Source organism: Saccopteryx bilineata, chromosome 12 (assembly GCF_036850765.1).
Source record: "Saccopteryx bilineata isolate mSacBil1 chromosome 12, mSacBil1_pri_phased_curated, whole genome shotgun sequence".
NCBI classification, from domain to species: domain Eukaryota; kingdom Metazoa; phylum Chordata; class Mammalia; order Chiroptera; family Emballonuridae; genus Saccopteryx; species Saccopteryx bilineata.
In genome coordinates, this window is record NC_089501.1 from 27,023,227 (window position 1) to 27,045,744 (window position 22,518).

General features: G+C 40.4%; 1 protein-coding gene across 18 annotated transcripts in view; it reads right to left on the reverse strand.

Annotated features, from left to right (window-relative positions):
- The window catches only part of EPB41L2 (erythrocyte membrane protein band 4.1 like 2), a 232,103-nt gene that overhangs the window by 66,738 nt on the left and 142,847 nt on the right, over window positions 1-22,518 (reverse strand). For all 18 annotated transcript variants that reach the window (XM_066247989.1, XM_066247988.1, XM_066247987.1 and 15 more), the window contains 2 exons: window positions 7,797-7,839; window positions 3,684-3,759 (listed from right to left, as the gene is read on the reverse strand). In XM_066247989.1, the coding sequence (XP_066104086.1) occupies window positions 3,684-3,759; window positions 7,797-7,839 (119 nt within the window). The remainder of the gene's footprint in view (window positions 1-3,683; window positions 3,760-7,796; window positions 7,840-22,518) is intronic.

Below are 22,518 nucleotides of genomic sequence, written 5' to 3' on the forward strand. Positions count from 1 at the left end.
ATCAATGACTGCTCCAAACTAAAATGACATTGCCCTCATTTTTGAAGATTTGTTAGTGCCATTTCTACATTTTCCCGGTGGATGCTTCTGCCTATGACGGGTTTCAGGGCCCCGTCCCCTCTTGCCCTCCACCTAGAACAGGCATGCTGCCATTCATGCAGGCAGCACTGCTGCTGAGTCAGAGGGCACGTCCCCCATGTACTGTCAGCCATCACACAGCTCTGTTAAAACTGGATTACCCTACAAATTTGTCAGGCAGGGCAGGGGGTCTGTTTATCATCATCATAATCCCACAGTTAGCAAAGTACTTGCCACCTGGCGAGCGCTCAATAACGTCCTGAGAATGAAAGCTGTGTCACTGTCACGACAGTCTGAGTGATTTCATGCATTGCCGGGGCTCTCTTTCTAAGGAGGAGTATGTTTCCTTGACTCCTAGAACAGCATGATTATCTCTGTATTTATTTTAGGAAACCAAATTTTAAATGATTCAGGTTATCCTCAAATTCCCTAAGACTAATAAAGAATAGTGCTAGTTCTCCACATTTATGACTCTTCTAAGACCTAACCACACAAATGCCATCCATTTTGTGCCATGGCATCTTGTTGCTCCTTTTTATATAACTGTCTCCACTTTTCACATTGGTCCTTTCCTCTGTTTTCAGAACTTAAGTCTAAGGTCCAAAAAGCTTCAAACATAAACTGCAAGAGCTCCAGGAATCTCCCCACTCAGGAACTTAACACTGCAGAAAAGAGTAGTCTTTAAACATTATTCTGAACAGTGTTCCTGCCGTCCCCCAAAGTCTACCACCCCACCTTCTAATGCTCACTCAAGTCATGCTGAAGATTTCCATCATGACCAGCAGGCTACCGGGTTACACATACAGGCAGGTGGATGGTCTCAGGCTGCTCTGCCGCGGCTCATATCATTCCTCCCCCAACACACAGGGAGACTGTTAAAGCCCCCTTTAAAAGGAAAACCAAAGCACTTACTGATGCTGTAAATTGCAATCACCACAGGATTAACATCCCCCAGACAAAGTGCTGAGAAGGAGTGTATATACAGAGAACGTGTTGGTCTCAGAGGCCCAGTTACTTGCACTGTTGAAAGGTGTTCCTGCAGTGAGACTCTCACTGATGCCTGCGAACCTGTCATGTTGTTCGCTGCAAGCAATTCACTGTGCAGTCACAAAAGCTCTATTTATTATTTACTAGTTGAAGCTAACTGAATCACAACTTAATTAGTACCAGTACGTCCCTATTCAGGAACAAGCACTAAGGGGGGGGGGGCGTCATTTATCCAATCGTGGAAAGAAATCTCCGTCATTTCTATTTCACAAGGATATCACGCACTCTTGTAAGTGCCTACGTAACTTGATATCTGACAATACTGGCCTAGAGAAAACATCAAGGTACAGTAACCATAGGAATCAAAAGCAGTTTTCCAGTAAGACCTTCTTCTACTATTTTAAAAGTATATATTTATATAACTTTTTCCTTGGTCATGTAAATAACCCTTTAAAAATATATACAAATCACCCTATTGACTTTCAAAGCTAAAAAGCCCTACTACAGGTCCCAGTTTAACAGGGATAAGATGTGAAGGCACCAGTAGATACCATTCAAAGATTCAGTCACTCTCAGAATCAGGAAATGCTCTCTTGCTCCTAAACGGAATCTTTATTTGCAATTTAAGTATGTTGCAAATCCCAGACAATCTCAGAGGAAATGAAATGAAATAGCTGTTGACTCTTACATAAGAAAGCCTACCTACCTTAACATTTGTTTGGAGGGGGCAACAAAAACTAGTACAGTTCAAATGACTTTCAAAAATAATTCTTCTACCCTTACATCACCATTGTGATGAGGCTGGCGCAGAGGCACACCTGGGTTGGTTGTATGATGAAAACCACTGAGTATTAAAATCTAAAATATTAAATACCAGTGATTGAAAGTATAACATAAGAAACAAAATTAATCAAAACAGCATGGTATTGGCAGAAAAATAGACACTCAGACCAATGGAACAGAATAGAAAGCCCAGAAATAAAACCACATATATATGGTCAAATAATCTTTGATAAAGGGGCCAACAACACACATTGGAGAAAAGAAAGCCTCTTCAACAAATGGTGTTGGGAAAACTGGAAAGCCACATGCAAAAGAATGAAACTCGACTACAGCCTGTCCCCGTGTACTAAAATTAATTCAAAATGGATCAAAGACCTAAATATAAGACCTGAAACAATAAAGTACATAGAAGAAGACATAGGTACTAAAATCATGGACCTGGGTTTTAAAGAACATTTTATGAACTTGACTCCAATGGCAAGAGAAGTGAAGGCAAAGATAAATGAATGGGACTACATCAGAATTAAAAGTTTTTGCTCAGCAAGAGAAACTGATATCAAAATAAACAGACAGCCAACTATATGTGAACTGATATTTTCAAACGACAGCTCAGATAAGGGCCTAATATCCAAAATTTACAAAGAACTCATAAAACTCAACAACAAACAAACAAACAATCCAATAAAAAAATGGGAAGAGGACATGAACAGACACTTCTCCCAGGAAGAGATACAAATGGCCAACAGATATATGAAAAGATGCTCAGCTTCATTAGTTATTAGAGAAATGCAAATCAAAACTACAATGAGATACCACCTCACTCCTGTTAGATTAGCTATTATCAACAAGACGGGTAATAGCAAATGTTGGAGAGGCTGTGGAGAAAAAGGAACCCTCATTCACTGTTGGTGGGACTGTAAAGTAGTACAACCATTATGGAGGAAAGTATGGTGGTTCCTCAAAAAACTGCAAATAGAACTACCTTATGACCCAGCAATCCCTCTACTGGGTATATACCCCAAAACCTCAGAAACATTGATACGTGAAGACACATGTAGCCCCATGTTCATTGCAACACTGTTCACAGTGGCCAAGACATGGAAACAACCAAAAAGCCCTTCAATAGAAGACTGGATAAAGAAGATGTGGCACATATACACTATGGAATACTACTCAGCCATAAGAAATGATGACATCAGATCATTTACAGCAAAATGGTGGGATCTTGATAACATTATAAGGAGTGAAATAAGTAAATCAGAATAAAACAAGAACTACATGATTCCATACATTGGTGGAACATAAAAATGAGACTAAGAGACATGGACAAGAGTGTGGTGGTTACCAAGGGGGGGGGGAGGACATGGGAGGGAGGGAGGGAGGGAGAGAGTTAGGGGGAGGGGGAGGGGCACAGAGAACTAGATAGAGGGTGACGGAGGACAATCTGACTTTGGGCGAGGGGTTTGCAACATAATTTGATGACAAAATAACCTAGACATGTTTTCTTTGAATATATGTACCCTGATTTATTAATGTCATCCCATTACCATTAATAAAAATTTATTAAAAAAAAGAAACAAAATTATCAGCAATATACTTTTTAAATATTCCATTAGTCATGTGTAAATGTGTAAATTAAAGAAGGGTAAATACAATTTTTGAAACTGGCACCATTTCTAATTATTTTGGAACATCCATATCCAACGACACTTCTAAAACCCAACTTAAGGAAAAATATTTTTATTTGAATAATGAGATTACCACCATTATCCTGGGGCACAGAAATAAGTGAGAGCTATAAGTAAAAGTACATTTTTTATGTAAATAGAAAGTACCTGGTGATATCTTCAGTCAATTGAGAAGGATCAGGAGGATAAAACTTCACATTAAAAGCAAACAGCCAGGGAAGATCTGTAATTATTAAATATTATGGTTATTTATCCAAACAACAGAATGACCATTTACTTTGATAAAACTTATAGGTCCACAAACACTATAGACTAATCCCTGTGTAAATCAGTTAAAGAAATTTAATTTTTTAATAAAAACAAAAGATTTTAAACAAAAATGAAAATAAATATCTATTACATAAACAACCCACCATTAAATAATAATAGAATCACACATTTTATAAATGTGTACTGGTACTTCAACAGATGTTTTGTATGGTGATCTATTATGCAAAAAATTTAATATAATCTCCATGAAATAGTTCTGAGACAAGATTTGTTTCAACTACAGAATCTCTAGATGCCAAATATTCTCAATGTTTTACAAAAGCATTTTAAGATTTCTACATTGTTGGGGAAAGAATCATGATCTGCTGATCACTATAGCCATTCAGGAAATTACGGTATTAATGTGTTATTTGAAGGAAGTGTTAAAAGAAATCTCAAAGAAAGGAGAGAGTGGTGAAAATGTCACAATATTTTAAGACAATAAAATTATTCCTAAATTTTCCAAAGTACACTCACACATAACATATACTTTGCTGTATAGTGTCAAAAAGAATGACTATATCAAACAACAATGTCATAAATGACATTAAAAGTTAAACATCCATTTATACATTAATAGTTAACTGTTTATGCTTTGGATGTCTTTAGAAACAAACAGAAAACACACATAACTCTGGGGAGAACGATACTTTCCTAAAGGGATCCAAATAATTCCAATGGGCTGACCTTAGGGCTGTGCTCAAAGTTCATAGTATTTCCAAAATAAAACAAGAGCGTGTGTTATTTCATTTCATACATGTATCTGAAGGCCTCAAGATTAATTTATAGATTTGAAGAAAAATGTCTTGAATTCCATTCTCTTGCTCAATGTGTCATTTTCCCAGCGTCACACTAACTTTACTCAAAAGTCAACAAATAGTTAATAAATGGCTACTGTGAACACACAAGCACTTTTGCTGGATTTTGGTTCAAAATATCATTATTCTAATAATAAAGTCAATCTTGTTGATTTTAAGAAAGAGAGTTCAGTTTTGCTTTCCACATTTAAAACATCATAAAGGGATATAGGGCTTTCCCAAACATACAGAGACAAGCCGTTTCCTGGCCTGTAGCACCATGCTGGCTGTGATGTATGTGCACTTCTTCAACAACTAACCCCTAACCAAGCAAAGTCATCACAGGATTATCACTTTGTTTTGTTTTTAGCCAAAGAGAGAGAGAGAGAGAGAGAGAGAGAGAGAGAGAGAGAAAGAGAGATGAGAAACATCAACTTATAATTGTGTCACTTTTAGTTGTTCATTGATTGCTTTCTCATAGGTGCCTTAACAAGGCACTCCAGCTGAACCAGTGACCTCTTGCTCAAGCCAGTGACCTTGGGCTCAAGCCAGCAACCATGGGATCATGTCAATGATCCTGTGCTCAAGCCAGCGACCCCATGCTCAAGCTGGCAACCTCAGAGTTTCAAACCTGGGTCCCCAGTGTCCCAGGATGATGCTCTATCTACCGTGCTACCCATCAGTCAAGCAGGATTATCAGTTCTTAATAAATCCTTACTTATTTGTTTCCTAGGTATTAAAACTAGCACATGCTTGCCTGGACATGACTACAGGGATAAATTTCTAATGGAACACATATTTTAGAATTTATTTCCAATTCTAACATTGATAAAACATTCCAATAATGCTTTTAATTACATGTAATTATCATCATTTTTACCTAGCTATATGTAAAGTTCATCTAGCTATGTATTGTCTATATAATAATCATAGGCAAGCCTTGGCCTTATATATAAATCTATATAGTGTTATTTGCATACTTTTAAAATATAAAGATTTTAAGGCACATTTTACACAAGAACCAACAGGTTGCTTGGTTGTCAAAAGTAACTCAAGAAAGATTCATTTTTACCTGTGCCAACCACCAATTACTGAGTAACAATAAATCACAGCAGAGGCTAGGCTAAGAGAGAGCACGCAGTTCTTCTGTCCATTTTACCACAAGCAGAAAGAAAAAGATAAAATACAACAGCAAAACTTCATTTTCCCAGCTACTTCCATAGTCAGGGCAGTACAATTAGCTCAGAGTTTATTCAACTAGCTCAGAGAGTCTGAAAAAGCCAAACATATTTGTTACTGTTATTCCTCTTGCCAAACCACAATGGCAAAAGTCCTGAAGTAACTCTAAAAAACTTCACAAATAATCAAAACATAAGACCATGATTCATACTCAGCAAGAATCTTGCCTTCCAAAAGTTAGATAATCTCCATGACTCTGAAATGAGTGACACAGAAAAATAAACAAAAGTCAAAACAAAACTATAGGAAACAACCCAATGGAATATCAATCACGTTTCAGCGGTTATCCTGGTCTCTTGTTTTGGCCACTTGCTAAGGTCTGGTTTCAGTGAGTGCAAAAGAAACAGCACCTGCGCCTTTCTGAATCCACGCTCTTCATAGAGCATGTAATAACTGGGGACGGGACAGAAGGAGGGAAAAGCTCCAAAGCTTTCTTCCATAAAGCCAGCATAATGTATCTATGTCTAATTTTATTCCTTTTCTCTATTACCCCCTTTCCATCATGAAACAAGCGCACACAGATGAAAAAAGCAAAGTAATAAATGCAGGGGGAGAGGGAGGGTGTGAGGGACAGGGGGAGGAAATGCTGGCAAGCCAGGGAAACAGTCAAGAGACAAGGTGACTGACCATCCCAGTTTCCCCAGGGCTATTCTGGAGTTAGCAGTGGAAGTCACACATCCTGGGAACCTCTCCGTTCCTCAGCCTGGGGAAAACCAGAAAGGACACTCTCATCAAAGATATAAATAAAAGAAAGGTGAGTCTGTAAGGAGAGGAAGTAGAAAAAATAAGGTATAGATAGATACAGGTCTATCTGTGTATGTGTGTGTGCGTGTGTGTATGCTGAGAATAAAAACAGAAGAAAAATAAAAAACGACAGGAAAACTAACAAAAAGATTAAGAACCTGAGAGAGAAAGGAGAGACGTGAAGAAAGCAGACGCGGGGAGCATGAAGTGAGACACAGGCAGACCGAAGGGGTAGAGGGAAGGTGTGGCTCTGCTCCAGTGTTTGGATGGCAGGAACGGTCCGCAGGGACACGTAACCAGCGGCACGAGGGCACTCTGCAGCTGGCACCAGGGAGAGGGAAACGGTTCCACCCTGGACAGCTCGTGCCCACAGTCCAGGAAGGCTGGTGAGAATTTTTTGCTCTCCTATCTAACAATTCCAGCTCTTCGTGGCTCTCTAACATTTCTGGTTCAGTCATTCATGGATCAGGCAGAAAATTAAGTATTCAGACCCTCTATGAAAGAGTGTTCTATGATGCTAATGTTCCTTGGCTGGTACCACAAAGCCAGCCACGGCAAGTCAAGCTGCAGAGCAGACCCCACAGAGGCACCTGAAGCCAGGTGAGAAATGGGGAAATGGAAGAAAGGGCCCTGCAGGACTAATGACAAACCCAGACACAAAGAGACTATAGGACAAAGCCCTGGACTATGAACAAAAGGAGCGAAGAGGGCAATGACCTCAGAGGACTGACACGTCTCTTCTGCATGTTTTCTCCCCTCAAGTCCTCACTCCAGCATATCCGCAAATGCAAATAGTGTATCAATGAGCCTCTGGGGGAGATATGCTTATCAATTAAACTGCATGCTTCCAAGGTGAAGCAAAGTACAGTAACAGCAACAGATTTACCTAGAGTAAAATTTACATAGAAAGTAAACACAGAAAAGCTGCTTCTCATTCTTTCCTCCTGAAGAAAATGGTCAGATATACTTCAAAGTGGCCGACACTGAGAGAAAACACAGAGGGCTGTGTATTCCAGACCAATGCAGGAACCCCTATGCCATGTACGAAATAAAGTCATGATTCCAGAAAAGCGTCGTTAGTACCTTTCACTTCCTAGTCTACATTTCTATGAATTTTTAAAGAATTGATGTAAAGATTAACTTAACCTCAAAATATAACTTAAATACTCACTTCGCAGTTGTCTCTTTATTTGTTTTGCGGGATCTAGCCAGTTCTGCAGGGGAGGAAAAAAGAGATTAATTAACCCACCAGAAATAACTCAGAGTCCAAAATGGAAGTTTACAGTTCACATGCTTATTTAAGTGTCAATATATTTTTTAACTTAATTTATAATAAGTCCTATTAGAAGTAGCATCCATCTATAAGTATTGCACTGGGCTACATATTGATTTGTTTTTTAATGTGTTATAAATAAAATATTACAACAACTGTTACGGTGAGTCTCTTGGGCCTCATTTTATGGGCTATGAAATCAAACATATACAAATATTGATTGACTTACGACCTATGCAACTTACGACCATTCGACTTTACGACCACAATCGCTAGCCATGACTGCTCTGCGTCTGGCAGCGCAAGTGTTGCCCAGCTGGGCGTATGACAGTGCGGACCAGCTTCCAGCAGCACTACCATCTCCACATGCACCATTTCAACTGTTATCCCAGACTCGGTACAGCAATTTGTGTTTTGTGTCTTGGATATTTTTCAACAAACCCCTCCCAAGATATCTACCAAGAAGAAATTGTCTTTGCAAATATTAAACCAGTTGTACTGGTAATGCAGTGTTTTATTTAAACCTGACGAATGTAAAAATAAGAAACAAAATGGTGTAGAGATGATACAAATGGCATAAAATGAACAAAGAAAATTATGATATATAACAACAATGAAAGAAAATTATGATAAAATATGACTTAAAGATTTTTATAACATCATTTCACAGTACTGTACATATAGCCTACTTAACTTATGACCAAATCGTGTTATGACCGGCCTGTGGGAAACAATCGTGGTTGTAAGTCAAGCACTAGCTGTATCCAAAAGATGAGACGTAATATATCTACATACAGTCTTAATTTTATCTTTTGATTACAGTTTACATTCAGTATTATCTTGTATTAGTTTCAGGTGTGCAGTGTGGTGTCAGACATACACATATAGTCTTTATTCTATAGAACTACAAGGAAATGGCCCTTGTGGACACTGATATGAGAGCTCACTAATTGGCTCCAACTAATGAAGGATAAAATGTGAATTGGAAACTATCAACAGTACATATACCCCAATCAAACACAAGTAACTCAATTCCTAAAGCCAGCTCCTCCTCCTCCTTGAACTTTCTTTCTCCCTGAAACTGGGCAATGTGATGAAGAAGTACAGTCAGACTGCAGCAGAAATCTTCCTCCCTGGTCTTCATGTAACATCCTGTTTAAAGTTCATTCCAAGTTGGAAGTCACAATCATAAAGAACTGTTTCACTTTCTCCTTACTTCTCCCCTTTAATAATGTTGCCATAAAAAGGAGACAATTATTATATCCTAAAGCAAAAAAAAACCTGGCTTAAACTACTAAGTTTAAATGACTTAAGGACATTAAATATTTCTTTGAAAGTTGTAGGCAAAAAACTCATCCAAAAATGTTTAACACATTTTTAAAATTTTTTTTATATTTCTTCCCCCTTATCCACAAGTCATTATTAAAGTTCACTTTATTTTATCTTCATTAACACAGGAGAACAAGTATACTTTTTGAGATACAATAAACTGGATTCAAGTAATCAACTTTATAATAAATACGTTTCATTCATTATATAAGTATCCCAAATAATGTATTTAAACATCTGTATTTAAACAGAATTTTATTCAGATATAAAAGCAAATAATTAGGATGTTTATTATGTAGAAAATAATAGCCTACTGTCTCAACAAGATACTCAATTAGTACAGCAGAACATTAACTTGCACTATTAGAGAGCGGTAATAACAGGATGCTTTGAAAAGAGAGCTGCACAGACCCTGTGGGCTTTACTACATCTCTCACAGCCTGCACCCCTGGCAGCGAGGGTCCAAGGTGAGCATGGCTCTGTTCTAACACTGCTTATATTCGAACCTCAATAAACAACTACCAGAGCTTGGTGTGGTTTCATATAACTGGTGTCCCAGCTGCATGGCCCAGTGATGGGAAGGCCAGTGGAACCCTCACGTGGTACCTCCAGTGTGATGTTCAGGAACAGCTCTAACTCTCTCCTTAGAAAAGAGCCTGGCATTCCGCTTCCTTGCCCTGCAGCTGCTGTCCCACACAACAGCTGGCTCACAAACAGCCGGCTATGATAAGTGAACAAAATGAGAAGAACATATCATTCAGCCTCTAACCCAGATGGAGGCGAGGCTGGGAGAGAGGGGGAGGAGGATCAAGTTGCTGTGGCATGTCTTCCAAGGAAGTCACAACCATGGCAAGAAAACCTGAATCAAAGCTGCCTGGTGCCCAGTGAAAAAGAGAAAAATAATCCCTCAGAACATTAACACAGAAAAAGAGAGTGGAGGGGAAACTACTGGTCTTAAAGGCCTAGACAGCCCCTTCCAAATTTGCAGTTTCATCACATGACAGTTGGTGTAGATGCCTGCTACAGACAACCAAAAAAAGACGTTTCTCATCAAGGAGGAAGATGATAGAAGCAACACCATCTTCTGTGACCCCCAGAATAACCCAGTGTCCCCACCATTCAGCACCTTCCTTTCTAAACTGAAGCACCAACCCCAGTATGAGTTACCCCCAGTTTTCTGCACAGCACAGAGAGCGTCAACAGAGCTCAGTAGTCTCAAGACTATGAGTGACAAGTTTCTATTCATCAGCCAGCCAAATTCAGACTTGAGGCCACTTTCTACAACATGGCCAGACACAGTATTAAAGACTGAAGTCGCTTCTTTCTTTATTTCAGACCCCTACCCAGAAACTAAGCGGGCAGCAGAGTTTACCTGATATGATCAGACAGCAGCAGCAGAAGTGGCTTCTTCCATTCACCCTATCTGGTTTCCCTTTGCTAAGCACACTCATTTCCAGTGTGCTCCCTTCCTCCCCACCAAGGAGTGAGGAGGTCTTCTCCTTCCCAGTACGACGAAGCAAGGGCCAGGATAGACCGTATTCCTTGTATCCTCCACAGTACTTAGCAGTTTTAGGCAACCAGTGGGTACTAAATTAACACCTGTTGACTAATATCTGCACATTGCTTGTCACCTACCTCTCAATGCTCTTGTCATTTTAAATGACAGATTCTATTATTTTATAAATAATTCATTTAAATAATGAACTCCAGTGAATACTTAGATCATAAGTAGAATATATTTTTATGGCCGAGAAACAAAACTTGTAAGTAGAAAACAAAATGACTTAATATGATTTTTAAAAGAAATACAAGTCTATTATCTGCATTATCAATTATGAATAATTAAATAAAACTCTTTAACAAATAAATAAACTTGATTTTAACACTTAAAGAGGAGTGTTCAGTGAATCAAGAAGCAGACACAAAAAAGTGAAAAAGTAAATGACAGAAATGCACATACAGCATAACAGATTACGGTGCATCATGCATCATTCCCATTTTTTAAAGATCTGGCTGCCACATTTATAGACTTTGGAATCAGAAATATGTGGAGTCAAATTCTGGCTTTCCATTCCAACTCTTGCATGAACTTGAGTTCCCTCCTTGGCTTCTTTAAGCTTCAATTTCCTTAAGTGTAAAATGAGGATCATAACATCTACCTCTTTTCAATCAATCATTCATTCAAATGCTTCCTAAAGAGTAAGTACTTTACACAATATCTTTAATAGATGAGTTTATTAAATTGGCTTATCATCTTTTGGTATATATTCCTTCTTCACATAATTTTATATTTCCAAAGGTGATGTATCACATATATTAAAGAAGTTAATTTTTTTCACTGAGAGGAGGGGAAATAGTGAGACAGATTCCCACGCGTACTCCAGCCAGGATCCACCTGGCAACCACATCTGGAGCCGATGCTCAAGTACCATGCTATTTCAGCACCAAAGGCTGGCGTGCTTGGATATACAGCCAGAGCTATCCTCAGAGCCTGGGGCCATGCTCGAACCAACTGAGCCACTAGCTGCGGGAGGGAAGATGGAGGGAAGGGGGGAGAGGCAGATGGTTGCTTCTCCTGGGTGCCCTGCCTGGGAATTGAACCCAGGACATCCATATGCCTGGCCGATACTCTATCCACTGAGTCACTGGCCAGAGCCAATTAGTTAATATTTATATAAATATTCCTACCTACAAAAATGAACAAATCAGACTCTCGGTTCACAAAATAAAATCATGCAAGGGTGATGTTGAGGGGAATATGGGGGTGCAGGGGTGCATTTGGGGCAACACTAGAATCTATGTAAACAAAATAAATTTAAAAAAATAAAATAAAATAAAATCACTATATTCATAGGCCAGATGAAATAAAAACAGAACCCCATTTTCTCAGAGAAAATGCTCTGATAACATCAACCCTTTCTACAAAGCTGCCTCTTCCTGGAAATGAGGACAATACAAAAATAGCACAATCCCTTATTGTGAAAATAATTACCAATATGACTAGTCCCAGTGCTTCTATGTACGTGTTAAAGTATTATCTAGCTAAGCTTTTCTAAATATTGTCTGATGATAAGGATCCATCTGGCAAATTTCTTAAGAAGACATATTTACCCCTCGCCTACCTGAAATATACTGAAGCATTCTCCAGGATAGGGACCTGAAAACCTCTATTTTAAATGACAGCTCCAGGTAATTCATGATCAGGCAAGACAGGAATTTTCACAGTGTTTCCCTGACTTTAAGGTACTCAACAATGCAAAACTAAAAAGAGCTAGAATCCTTGCTGGGTTTTAATAAACTTTAGTTTGATTTACTAGGAGTAAAAGTCAAGTATTTTGCCAGCTACCTAAGAGCCGGGACAATCATTCACTCAATTTGGTATCCTTCTCCTCACCTCTCCCTTCCAACCCCCACTCCCATCCCATAGCCAAAGTATAAACTCAGTAAACATTTATCTTCCGAATGAATATCAGGTAAAATAAATTAATAAAAGTTACAAGGAATCCTATCATAGACTCCCAACAGAAGCAAACTAAAATTAAAATGTGGGCCTAGAATGTCAGTTGTTATTAAATCACCTTAGAACATAAAATTGTGAGTTTATGAATCGGGTAGAAGAAAAACACTTACATTCTTACTTTCACTAACCTCTAACTGAAATTTAGCATTGTCATAAATTACGAGTGTAGGAGAACAAAATCTGGTTAACATCAACAGTACGTTTAGCTTTGTCACTTGTAGAAATCAGAACTATTTCAAGCTCACATTAAAGTAGTTGCAGATTTTGAAATACCATTTATGGTAATCAGTATTTTGAAATCACAGCAGGAATTGGATTAGATACCAAGATTATTTTATCCCAAATTCTTTAATTAGTATTTTGAGAATGTTATTTATTATTGGCTTCCTTTATAGGCCTATGTATTTTACTATTCTAAGAAGCAGCCCCTAGAATTCAACAAACTGCCAAAGGAATCCACCGTACAAAAAAGGTTTTCAAAAACCCTGTCTTATGCCTGACCGGGCGGTGGCGCAGTGGATAAAGCGTTGGACTGGGACGCAGAGGACCCATATTCCAACACCCGAGGTCGCCGGCTTGAGCATGAGCTCATCCAGCTTGAAGCCCAGGTTGCTGGCTTGAGCAAGGGGTCACTCACTCTGCTGGAGTCCCCCGGGTCAAGGCACATATGAGACAGCAATCAATGAAGAACCGATGCTTCTCATCTCTCTCCCTTCCTGTCTGTCTGTCCCTCTCTCTGTTTATCTCTCCGTCACAAAAAAAAACAAACCCCAAACACAACCCTGTTTTAGAAGGTTACAGAAACTTTTTAACTAAGCAGTAAAGCCAAGAGCTGTACACCTATTCTTTTTAACACCGAGGTCCTTGTCAGTTAATTAGAGAAGCTCCTTACTCATATTCTCTACCCACTACAGACCGGAGGGTGAAACAGTCGTGAGTAATCAAGTGTTCTGACATTTCCCTACAACATTTTTGATACTGGTTTCTCAGGGGGAAAAAAGTGTAAAATGAAGATGATTCTCAATTATCTTCTAACAACAAAATCATCTGGAAAAATTTAAGAGCTTGATTATGAATCCTTCTACTTATATTCATAGGATGCCAATGTTAGAAAAAAACCTCAGAGACTTTGGGCCCACAATTCCACGTGAGGTGACATGGGGATGGTCTAACTCCTACCTAAGTGGCTGTGAGTACAGTACTGGAACTCCTCTGGGGCCACGAGCCCCTGTGGCTTATTAGGGCTCCCTGCTCCCTTGGCTTTTGAGATATTCTAAACCCCTATAACTCTCTCTGCTACCTCAAAAGAACATTTTATCCCCTAGATCAGTGCTTCTCAAACGGTCAAGGTTTACACGAACCACCTGAAGACCCAGTTGGAGAGTAGATACGCCTGAGTAAGCCTAGGGCGAGGACCCGGAGCACTTCATTCCTAACCGCCTTATGGTGGTGCCTACGCCGCTGGCCCCAGGGCCGCCCTCTGAGTAGTACAGCCCTGGATTTCTTTTTATGTAGAAACTTCTGCCGCTCCCTGAAAGTCAAATGTAGAGAGACATTTTGCAAGTCCTTTACCTGGCTTGTCAGGTAGATGCCCAGACTTCACTGGTTCAACATCCTAACTGCTGACAACTCCCTGCAGAAAGCTCTCGCATGCCGCTGCTGCTTCTGCTTCCCACGGCTGAGTGTCTCTTTTCACTCCTCTGTCAGCACCCCATGAGCAGTGCGAGTGTGCAGCTGCCTGCTGAGGGCCACTCACCACAGCACACCTAGTTAGCAATTCAAGAAGCCATTTACTTGCCTAATTCCACTTCTTGCTGGATGCTAAGATCTCATAGTTAGGTTTTTATACTGCCCAGTCATGCCTTCCTCATTCAGTTTTGGTGCCTGCCAATGAGGCCAAGTGAGAGAAATTAAACTCAGCCCAACCCACACTATATTAGCAAGTGTTAAAGCGTAAGAATAATTTTGTCAAAAATCTGCATTTTCCCTTAAGAATTACCAGAACCCCTTTTATTATATCTTTGCCTAGATTAGGTCTAACAGAATTTACCATAAAGCTGGTGGTAGGCAGCAAAGTTACAGGTTTTCTATGTTACAGTGCATTCACTATGCATCTGGAGAACGTGATTCAACATGTCCGTGGTATTATAAGGTGTAACTGGACTGAATATAAAATTTTATTAAAAATAGTTTATATATGACAAAAGAGGTTAATATTTGAGTTTTTAGTTCTAATTTCTGAGGGGAAATGGCCTGGCCATCAGGCAAACACTTTAATCAATCTTCATAAAGTTAGCTATGGATATCAACTATACTTGTAATAAGCTCCTCTTTCAATATGGCTTGAAGCAAAATGACATTATAATCCAAGGGCCAGATGCCAAACTCCATTAACATCAAAAATTCAAGACAGTATTTTTCCCCTTTAAAGAAAGTCCAGAAGTCTTAATGATGGTTCATGTAGACATGAATACTAGAATTTTATAGACTTGGGCTTTCATATATAAAAGTAACAAAGTTCTTGATTCTACACATTTTTAATGACATTTTCATAATAAAGTTTATACAAGAGTTCTCAACAGACCTGGAAAAGTTCTCTAACACAAGTAATGATAGATTTTCATACTTAGAGTGAATTCTCAAAGTTTCTCAACCATGAGACACACAATACTAATACTACACTAAAATCAAAAGGAAGTTTACATTTTTCTCTCCGTGGAAAATTTTCACACAAATAACCACAGCTTTACCCTCACCTTTTTACATTATAAAAAGGTGAAACAGTAAGTAACTGAAACTTCTATAAATACAGATAACATTCAGCATGAAAAATAAAGCAGCTTAGCCCTGGCCAGTTGGCTCAGCGGTAGAGCGTCGGCCTAGCGTGCGGAGGACCTGTGTTCGATTCCCAGCCAGGGCACACAGGAGAAGCGCCCATTTGCTTCTCCACCCCTCCGCCGCGCTTTCCTCTCTGTCTCTCTCTTCCCCTCCCACAGCCAAGGCTCCATTGGAGCAAAGATGGCCCGGGCGCTGGGGATGGCTCTGTGGCCTCTACCTCAGGCGCTAGAGTGGCTCTGGTCGCAACATGGCGACGCCCAGGATGGGCAGAGCATCGCCCCCTGGTGGGCAGAGCGTCGCCCCTGGTGGGCGTGCCGGGTGGATCCCGGTCGGGCGCATGCGGGAGTCTGTCTGACTGTCTCTCCCCGTTTCCAGCTTCAGAAAAATGAAAAAGAAAATAAATAAATAAATAAATAAATAAATAAATAAATAAATAAATAAATAAATCAGCTTAAATTTCTGTATCCTACAGGATCCTATTGTTCAAATTGCATGGGTTTCAAATAAAATACAACCGATTAGGCTGAGTTGGTATAACAGTAATAATTTTCTGTGGAAAAAATAGGACACAATACAAATCTGTATTTGAAAAATAAGAGTCTTTTTGCCTTGTCTTATGGACTGAATTTTGTCTGCACAAGAAAGAATAAAAAAATTATACAATACAAAAGTTATAAAAACAAGCAGGTTATAAATGAATAATTATATTGCCAATTAATTAATTTGAGCATTCACTTTCTAAAAAGAGCCTATTTCAGAAAGGACACCCCCGTTTATCCTCTCACTGCTCTCCAGTCAAAGCCGAAAGAGCACGCCGAACTGTGTGTTTTAACTCGTATTGCATAAAAGAAATGACAAAGTACACAAGGAATTATGAAATCCTTATTTAGCGTTAGTCTTTTTTGTTAATGAGAATCCTATGGGGAACCCCTCCAAATTTAACCTGATCTTAATATTCTCTGCCTTAGTGACCTTAACCTCTTTTTGATGTCAGCCATCCTTTTTCATGATCGAACACCTGGTCTTATCATCACAGAGTCTCCACCTCATTAGACTTCACTAATCATCCCATTTTCAGATGCAATTACCTCCTCTCCCTCTAAGTTTTCTGCCTATGTATTCCCACTGTACCTGCTCTTTAGCTTCTTTGGACCTTCATTCCCTGGCCCTACACATTTTCCCCAGCCTACAAGCCCATTTCAGATTCAGTTATGTTCCTTCCTGTGATCCTGTGAATAATCAGCTTGATTACTATTTCATCAGCATCTTCCGTCTGTAAATCTTTTGTCCTCTTACTATAACCACTGTGAACATAGCCAACTCTTTTAATACTCCATCTCTCCACTATCACACCCAGGGCGCAGATGCAAATTGGACAAAAGCACACACAAATATATTCTTCTGCCATCACAACGGTATGATCCCCCATCTCCACTGGACCGTCAACAATCCACTAGGTCTGCCTCTGAGTTCCCAGTGCTACCCTAGTCACTTTTAGCAGACAATTTTATTCTCTATTTCTCAGAGATTTTAGGCTGCACTTTGCTTAACTCAGATCACCATTCCTTATCTTACTTCTTGCAGACTCAAAGGATGAGGTCGCTCTCTTTATTCTTTATGCTTATCCTCTTCCATTATCCTTATTTTCCTCTCCTTAAACTCACTCTTTTCTTCAGCTTTCCCATAGCCAAAGTCAAAGTTTTTCCATCCAAGCAAAATTGTCCACCACAAAAACCCTAGTAAACTCTTTATATTGTTAATATATAATAGCCACCGATTTAAATTTGTATAATTAAATAAAATTTACCTTCACTTCCTCAGTCACACCTGCCATATTGATCAATAGCTGTAGGTGACTAACAGCTACCACATTAGACAGAGCGGGTCTAGCCCCTGTTATCATCATGACAAGTTCTATTGGACAACATTGGTCTATACCCTCTAGTATCCCTCTCCCATCTGTCCTCCTCTTCATAGCCAGGCTTCTTTAAATACTAGTTTACACTCATTCTCAAATGCTTTACTGTTAACTTAGTCCCCACCTACACTCTGATCCGAAACATCATCTAACCAATCATACAAGCATTTCCACCTTAGCAAAATGAAAATTAGATTCCACCTCTGCCCCCTAAACCCAACTGCTGCTCCTCCTGCAAGTTCCCTGTGTAAAAGTCTCCAACGAGCTTCCTAGCAACCCAGGCCTTAAACTTGGTACTTATCTTCAACCCCTCCCTCACCCTCACACCTCAGAGCCGATCAGTCACAAAGACCTGCACATGACCTACTAAGTACCTGTATCGCCGTCTTCATGCCCAGTGTCACTGCCCTAGTTTCCATCACCTCTGGACTAGATGGTGGCCTTTCTACCCAGTCTTAGACCCGTATAACCTCTCTCCATACCATGAACAGGTTCCTCTTTCTGAAAAGCTAATCTGACCTTGTCATTTCCTATTTTATACTCTTCACATTAGTATAAAAATCTAGACTGCTTAATATAACATATAAGGCCTTCCAAAAAATGGTTTTGTATTTTTCCGAAGCCAGAAACGGGGAGGCAGTCAGACAGACTCCTGCATGCGCCCGACCGGGATCCACCCAGCACGCCCACCAGGGGGCGATGTTCTGCCCATCTGGGGCATCGCTTTGTCGTGAGCAGAGCCATTCTAGCGCCTGAGGCAGAGGCCGTGGAGCCATCCTCAGCGCCCGGGCAAACTTTGCTCCAATGGAGCCTTGGCTGCAGGAGGGGAAGAGAGAGACAGAGAGGAAGGAGAGGGGGAGGGGTGGAGAAGCAGATGGGCGCTTCTCCTGTGTGCCCTGGCCGGGAATCGAACCTGGGACTCCTGCATGCCAGGCCAACGCTCTACCACTGAGCAAATTGGTCAGGGCCTTGTCTCGTTTTTTCATAAGCACTTCCCACAAAGCCCCCAAATTAACCCATAAGTTAAAACCCTGTGCTTGCTGAGCAAACACAGCATCAGAGAGAAAGCCCGATTCCTCTTGACAGCTGGCCAGCTGCTCACAGGTCCTTCCTGTAGACTCTGTGCTGCCACATCCTCCAGCCCTGCCCAACAACTTGATCATTCACACTGGAACTATTACCTTCCTTCCACGCAGAATGTCCCTTCCCTTGCCCACATCCAGAATACTGCTCACAATTCTCGATTTCTATAACAGAATGTCAATACTAAACTGCTAACATTTCCAAAATGTAAAGATCTGCCTTTATAGAACAATATAAAATAGTCAAACCACAGTCCCTTATCAGGTAACTTAAAAAGTGTCTCCTAACTACTAGTCACTAATAAATGTCTAGTTGGTAGTTAGGACAGATTATGTTCTGTCATTGAACTGAGTTAGATTACTGGAAGCCTATAAACTTGAATAATATTAGCCTCATTGCTATGGTCTGAAGGTTTGTACCCTCTTAAAATTCATGCTTAAATCTTAATGCACAATGTGATGTATCAGGAGGTGGGACCTCTGGGAAATGATTAGGAGTTGAGGGGAGGCCCTGGCCGGTTGGCTCAGTGGTAGAGCGTTGGCCTGGTGTGCGGAAGTCCCGGGTTCGATTCCCACCCAGGGCACACAGGAGAGGCGCCCATCTGCTTCTCCACCCCTCCCCCTCTCCTTCCTCTCTGTCTCTATCTTCCCCTCCCGCAGCCGCAGCCGAGGCTCCATTGGAGCAAAAGATGGCCCGGGCACTGGGGATGGCTCCTTGGCCCTCTGCCCCAGGTGCTATAGTGGCTCTAGTCGCAGCAGAGCGACGCCCCGGAGGGAGGGGCAGAGCATCGCCCCCTGGTGGGCATGCCGGTGGATCCCGGTTGGGCGCATGCGGGATTCTGTCTAACTGCCTCCCCGTTTCCAGCTTCAGAAAAATACAAAAAAAAAAAAAAAAAAAGAGATGAGGGGAGAGCCCTTGTGATTGGGATTATAAGGTGGCACCAGAGAACAGCCTCGTCCCCTTCTACCATGTCAGGACACAGCCAGGAGGCACTGCCTATGAACCAGGAAGCAGGCCCTCACCAGATAATGAATCCACCACCACCCTGATTCATATTTCCCAGCCTCCAGAAATGTGAGAAATAAATTTCTGTTGTTTATAAGCCACCTAGTGTCTCATATTTTGTCAGAGCAGCTCAAACGGACCAAGATACCTACCAAAAAGTTAATCTATTTTCTGTCCTAAGATATGTGAGAAATAAGACACATTCCACCTGGTAACACAGCTCTAACATCCTCCAATATCCCCTATGCAGACAGGGATGGCATTAACTGAAAAGGGAGTGCTCATGGCATGTCCAGGGAGCGTGACTGGGCAGGTGGGTTGCATGTCATGTGCACGTGTGAGTGAACAATAGAGGTAGGAGAGAGAAATAAGATTCCTGGTTGGAAATTCATCTTCAAGGCAATTCTGACAAGAAAAAAAAAGTCCCTTCTGAAAAGTGCTGCAATGACTCTCACAGAATCACCATCAGTAAATCAGGCCACCCCTTACATTTACTGACACCCATTATAGAAACATCAACTGGAAAACTCATCCTGGGGACACAGCCCACATCCTTCAACATCCCAGATAGAAAGTCCTGCAGGATGACTTTCAGAATTTGGTAAGATGGAAAAGTCCTCTAAGGCAAACAGTTCTTCTACTTTCCCAGTTATTAAATCATACCTATAAAATATACCCGTTTTTACCTTGACTGACCGAAAGTTCAGAATTTCATTTTTCTTCCTCGTTTGACTGGTTTTGAAACTTATCTTCAACATTTATGACCGAAGGGAGTTTGGGTGAATTATTTAACTTCCCTCCCTCCACGTCCTGCATCTGTAAAGTGCAGCTGCTCCAAGAACCACATGAGATGACACATGTCAAGTGCTCAGAGCAGTGGCTGCTATGTGGCAAGAATCCCAGGATGCTGAGTATTATTAACAGTCATGCCTGTTTTATTTGGAATATTTTTATGGTAAAAGACACCCCAGATTTTTTTAATTAAGTAATAAATAAGTATACCTGACTACAAGCCTCAAAGTGAATATGATATCCCCCCATCAGGAAATAAACCACCCCACTGCGCTTTGTATTGTTGAGATAGGTTCTCCTTGGAGTATTACAACCTGCTAGCTTCCATTCTTCAAGGCATACCCAAAATTAAATTTACTGATTTACTTGTTCTTCCCAAAGTGGTCTGACCTAACACTTACCAAGTCTAAAACAACATTCATGATCTATGCTGCCATCCTCCAAGTGGGTCCACCCCCTTCTCTCTGAAGGGGGCCTCCATTCATTTAGGAATTCAGGCCTATTCTTGGTGTTTGACATCCCTCACGCCCGCTCAAACATCAATTGCATCTACCTCCTTAAATCTCCCTTAAATCATTAGAGGGTCTATTTTCACTATGACAACCTCAATTGAGGCCACTTTTGTGCTTTGGATGACCCTTTAAAAGGTAAAACTGCTTGTCTCACCTCAGTGCTTCCGTCCATCAATGTTTTACCATTTTTCTTACAATAAAGAAAATCTCCCAAGCCTTAATCTATAGCTCGAAGATGGTTTTTGCGTGATCCGACCGCTACCAATGCTTGCCTTTGCCCCAGCCTCATTCCGTCACCCCCTTATTGACCACACCAGACTTCTTTCCCATTTTCAAACGGTCAGCCTCAGGGCACTAAGTATGTGATTCCCCGCCCCTTCCTCAGCCAAAGCCCACTACACTTTAGATCTCTGCTTAAACAGCTTTCTCTCCTATGAAGTCTTCTCCGTCAGCACCCTGAAACTTTCCTGTAGAGCAGTAATTAAAATTTAATAATTTTGTGCTTCAGTTTTTTACTGGCTCCTCAACTAGAACATAAGCGGGAACTCTGGTGAAGGCAGGGTCTTCGTCTTCATTGTTTACCGCTAGATGCGTAATAGTACACTGGTTTCCACACCAGTAGTATTTTTTTAATTGTGGGAAAAATATATACAATTTAGCAACTTTACCATTTTTTAAGTGTACTTGAGCAGTGAGTGCTAACTACATTCACATTGTTATTCAATAGGTTCTAGAACTCTCTCAACTTGCAAAATTGAAACTACGCCCATTGAATCATAACTCTCCATTTTCCTTTTCCTCAGTCCCTGAAAATCACCATTCTCCTTTCTGTTTCCATAAGTTTGACTACGGATACCTCACAGAAGTGGAATCATACAGCACTGGTCTTTTTGTGACAGGCTTATTTTACTTAATATAATGTCCTCTAGGTTCACCCATGTTATAGCATGTGACAGGATTTCCTTTTTTAAGGCTCAACCACATTCCATTCACTACTTTTTGTTTATCCTGTTCATCCAACAATGAACATTTATTTGGGTTACTTCCACTTCTTGCTATTGTCAGAAATGCTACCATGAACATGGGTGTGCAACTACCTCTTCTAGAACCTGCTTTCAATTCTTTTGAATATATACTAGATATAGGATTGCTGCATCATATAGCAATTCTATTTAAAATTTCTGAGCAATTTCTATACTCTTTTCCATAATGGCTGCACCATATACATTCTCACCAATAGTACACAAGGTTTCTAATTTCTTCACATCCTCATCAATATTTGTTATTTTTTTATAGTAGCCATCCTAATTGGTGTGAGAGGACACACTGATAGAACTTAATAAATATTTGTAATGTCTAGATATACTGAGGCTACACAGATAAAAAGGAATGCCTTTATATACCCTCAAGAAGTTCCAAGGGAATAGAGAGAAAGACTGACATACAAAAAAGGTCTGTACTAAATATGCAGATGACAGATGAGGGACTGTCAACTCTCCTTGAGCTAACAGCAGAAGGGGTGCTGGTGAAGTAGTCAAGGAAATCTCATACGTAGCATACTGAAGTTGGATCTTAGAAAAAGTAGGCATTCAGATACAAAAATGGGAAGAATATTCCCATGTA